The sequence below is a fragment of the Trichophyton verrucosum genome (genome assembly GCF_000151505.1).
Source record: "Trichophyton verrucosum HKI 0517 chromosome Unknown contig01394_1.f1.exp, whole genome shotgun sequence".
NCBI lineage: Eukaryota > Fungi > Ascomycota > Eurotiomycetes > Onygenales > Arthrodermataceae > Trichophyton > Trichophyton verrucosum.
Window position 1 is genome coordinate 1 of NW_003315115.1, and position 4,297 is coordinate 4,297.

General features: G+C 50.1%; 3 protein-coding genes across 3 annotated transcripts; 2 read left to right on the forward strand and 1 right to left on the reverse strand.

Annotated features, from left to right (window-relative positions):
- Positions 1-18: 18 nt before the first annotated feature.
- On the forward strand, positions 19-615 carry TRV_08159 (uncharacterized protein; the record flags this gene model as incomplete). The annotated part of the gene is made up of 2 exons (XM_003017784.1): positions 19-101; positions 192-615. Coding segments are annotated over 2 exons (507 nt in total), but the record flags the coding sequence as incomplete, so codon positions are not given.
- Positions 616-730: 115 nt separating this feature from the next.
- Positions 731-2,071, forward strand: TRV_08160 (uncharacterized protein; the record flags this gene model as incomplete). Its single annotated transcript, XM_003017785.1, has 3 exons — positions 731-1,287; positions 1,405-1,880; positions 1,953-2,071. The coding sequence occupies 3 exons, from the start codon at positions 731-733 to the stop codon at positions 2,069-2,071; spliced, it is 1,152 nt and encodes a 383-aa protein (XP_003017831.1).
- Positions 2,072-2,398: 327 nt separating this feature from the next.
- Positions 2,399-2,584, reverse strand: TRV_08161 (uncharacterized protein; the record flags this gene model as incomplete). The annotated part of the gene is made up of 1 exon (XM_003017786.1): positions 2,399-2,584. The coding sequence occupies one exon, from the start codon at positions 2,582-2,584 to the stop codon at positions 2,399-2,401; it is 186 nt and encodes a 61-aa protein (XP_003017832.1).
- Between the last annotated feature and the right edge of the window lie 1,713 nt (positions 2,585-4,297).

A 4,297-nucleotide genomic window follows, 5' to 3' on the forward strand; every position in this document is an offset into this window, starting at 1 on the left:
TAAAAAATAAAAAAGCAGAAAAAAGCAACGACTCGAGCAAAGAAAAGAAAATATAGAGAGAAGCACAAAAAAGCAAAGCCGGATAACCCTTGCTGGGGATCGTGGGTTGCTATCTATCGCCCCGTGAGCAGCCACACGAGTTAACTTACTCCTTTGCCCAATACTCTTGTGGCCCCTTGGGTTTTTTGCAGAAGAAGAGAAGTTGAAGACGAAGAAGAAGCAACAGAAGCAGAGGCAGAGGCCCCACTGGGCGATATTTTTTTTTTGGCTTCCTCCATCAAACAAATATCTAAAGAGGAGCCCTTTCGTCTGTCCGCTGCGTCTGCTTATTCCTCCTCTGCCTGCTACATCCACCGCCCTAACACCCCCCCCCCTCCCTCCCTCCTCCCTCTCTCCCTCCCTTGTCTATCCTTTTTCCGCTGTACCTTTGCTTCTTCCTCGTCTTCTTGTCCGGCAGGCATAAAGAGAGATATATATCAAAGGCCTTCTTCCCTCGGATCTGCTTCGGATCTTCTCTTGGTCACCAGAAACAATCGTCGATCTATAACGGACATAGCTCGACGGCCCAAGGACCCTTTTGATACTGCTGCCACCAGACCTCCCTATCTATCCTAAGAACCAATTCGAGCGCCAGTCACACCAGAAGAAGACCTGGCTGTCTCTTCTCCCATCTCTACCTATCCTTTCAATCAAGCAGATTTGCGCACCCGCGCCCTCAACACCTTTCTCAATGACTATGGTTCTGGAGCATGGGCATCGCCAGTATGGCGGTATGGGGTATGACAGCGGCGTGTACCAAAACCACGTCCAGTCCAATCCTCCGCAGTTCAACGATGCTTGGTCGGCGCAACCGTCTTCTCATCCTCCTGCCCCTGCATACCCTTCCTCCATCCCTCCTGCGAACCCGATCAAGCGCGAGGAGGTCCAGAGGCCGCTCCCGCCGGCCCTCTCCATGCCGTACTCCAGCGTGCCCGTCTCAGCTCCCTCGATGGTCCCAAACGGGAGCTATCCTGCAGTTACATATGGCGGTTCAGAGATGCTTGTGATGCCTCAGGAGATGCCGAGAACATCGTTGGAGCAGCAGCCGTCCTCGACCACGACCTCGCCCATACATCAGTTCCCGACTGCTTCATACGGGTCGATAGAGTACGCACACTCTCTGCAGCAGCAGCAGCAACAGCAACAACAACAGCAGCAACAGCAACAGCAGCAGCAAGCTCACCATCAAGATCACCATCAGCCACCACACCATCCACATCACCCCGAAAGCAGACCACTGCACCCAGGGTAAGTCCTTTTCTAAGTCCGTCCATGCATGGAATGGAAAAAGGGCCACCAAGAAATATAAAGAGAATAGAACACCCTAGGTCGGGACGTTGGTTGTGTTAACAAACTCATGTATAGATCTCAACCACACACACAAGGCCCGCCATCAAGCACTTTTGGTGATGCACTGGATGCGAGCCGCGGAATGGTTGCTTTAAGCCAGGACCTCACTCCCAGAGGAATCTACCCACCACGGGCATCCAGGGGGTCGGCAGACTCGTACGGGTTCCCGTCAGCCCACTCTTCGGCATCTTCAATCTCCTCGGGGAACAACTACCCATACTACAGTGCATCGGTAGTGTCAGTCGATTCGTCCGTGACAGACTACAGCTCGACAACATCAGAATCATACGATGGACTTGCTTCCCGGACTCTACCAAGACCGTCCGGTCTCATGGGCGCCATGCCCCCAGGACCACAGTCGATGATGGGCCAGTTCAGCTCCAAGGTGCCAGCAAACACCCAGAAGAAGCACAAGTGCAAGATCTGCGATAAGCGATTCACTCGGCCATCTTCACTCCAGACGCATATGTACAGCCATACCGGTGAAAAGCGTAAGTCCGCTCCTTTCTTAAGCTAACCCCGGTAAACAATAAGCGAGCCCAGAGTCGCTAACGACGCAATAGCATATGCCTGTGATGTTGAGGGCTGCGGTCGTCATTTCTCCGTCGTTTCTAACCTGCGACGTCACAAGAAGGTGCATAAGGGCGAGAAGGACTCTGGCTCCCCTGAAGAGGAGGAGTAGTCGAAACGGCATCGGGCAGCCAGCCGCAATGCATTACCGACCATTATTCGACCAATTATCATACGTCAGCACCTTCATGTTTCCGGATTACTCAGCTTGCCTCCTTAACCTCCTCTTCCGTTCCTCCGTTATGGTCTGGTCCATCCTAGACATCCTCTCTGCTCATTCACAGTTAATGAGCACAGATCCCTGTTTCACGACGCTCGATCAATATACCCACGGCTTTTTTTTTTTTTTCACCTTGACCCTACGACCACGCTTCATCCTCTTTACTCTATATCTTGGCTGAACTTCAACACCTTCGAGATCATTCTGATACCTTGTATACTAGGTTCCAGCTTCGTTGTCCATCTTTTTCCGTTCCTCCTTTTTGCAAATTCCTCGCTCTCGGCACCCCTGGTAAACAACTCTTATCTGATACCCATTCGACAGGAGCATCTTCTTTACTTCTGTGTCATCACCATCATCATCATCATCAATATTTTTTTTCATGCCTTTCTTTTCTTCCCTCATCTACCCCACGGCGGTGCACTGAATTATACATACGGGGCAATAGGGGCGCGATCCTCAATCCGGTAGGGGGTATTCAGGCTGCTTTATCATAAATCGGCACTCCGAGTTGAACGCTATCTGTTTGTTTCCTCTCTGTCCATTTTCTCTTTTTCCTCTTTTTTCCCCATTCGTGATCTGTGATAGAAGGAGTTGTCTCTTTTCCTCTTACGATTTCATCCTGTCTTTACCTGCTTTTGAGGCTTCATTATTTTTCCCTATTTTTTTTTATCTCATTTTTCTTTTCATTTTTTGTTAACCCTGGGATCTTCGGTTTTTCTTTTTCCTTTTTTCTCCTACTCTCTGATACTTCCACGATGAATTCATATACCCTGCCTTTCGTCGAGTTTACCTTCTATTCTACCCTTTTACACTTGTTTGGCCTGCGCTAGAACGGAGCGTCATGTGCATTTTCCCCTCATGTCTATCAGTATCGCTCCGTACAGTTAAGATGCCTTGGGTATCTTGTTGGATTCGGCTATCTAGCATTTAATGAACAACTACGTTATGCACAATCTCCCTTTTAATATCTCTTGGTCTGCCATCGCTTTTCTCACTGCTAAACACGGGATACGGTCCATGGTAGGTCAGCCTTCCTGATCCCCGTCCTTCATCGTTACTGACTCACCTCTTAGAAATCTTCTTGGATGGCTAGGTATGCCACACTGCCAAGCGAAACCTCCCTTGGAAGTCATTATATGCCAGCCACGCCATAGTATTCTCAGCACTCGGTCGAGTCTTGCAAGCATCCAGCCAACAGTCATCCCATCATATAGCCTTCCTCCCTCAGCCTGCTGACCATGTTGATATCATCACTGATATTATTGCCATAGACAGTAATTACGTCTCCAGACAATGTTTCATTGACCTTGTCTGAATCCGCCGAACCTACACCAGGTATCAATTACACGTTCGAAAAGGCGAAAGGCCAAGCGCCATGGACATAGCAATCCCGGACGAGACCTGTCTCTCTCTCTCTCTCTCTCTCTTCTTTTTGTGCCCTCCTACCATCTTGTCTGTGCCGTCCTGTCAAAGTTGCAAATAGGAAGGGAGTCAGATATATCATTCCATTATTGCGTTTCTACGCAAGGATCCCGCCTGCAAGCATCGCCCTTCAGACGGCTGACGGGCCGCAACGTCAAAAACACGAATGCCCACTCGACAACCAGCCACACCAATAGATAAACGAGATAACCAGCCCGCGAAACGCAATCAAAAAAGAAAAACCAGCAACCCTCCCCAAGGCGTTTCGATTCAGGCGACACTCGACCACGAGCAACACAAGCAAAAACAATAATAAATTTATACAGCAACCTGATAGAGCTCGACAGCCCACAAGCGAACCATCCTGCTTAGTCATCACCCGTGCTCGGGAATCGGCAAAACGCGCCAAACCGAAAAGCCGAACCGCGAAAAAAAAAGGCATCGACTTTCCCCTTTCGGGCCACTTGAGACCCGGCGGGTAATTTAAGGGGCTTCGAGGGCCTCTTTGCGGGCTCTGGTTACAGTGACAGATCCAGCGGCAGGCCCAGCACGCATAGTGTTCCCGTAGCGGTCGGTTCGATGAGACCATGCATGTTCTGATCATGCGATCGCTCATTTACTGCCGCCGTGGAAGGACGCCGCCCCATTGACGGCATCCCCATCGACCGTGCTCGGCTATGATTGATGGAGATC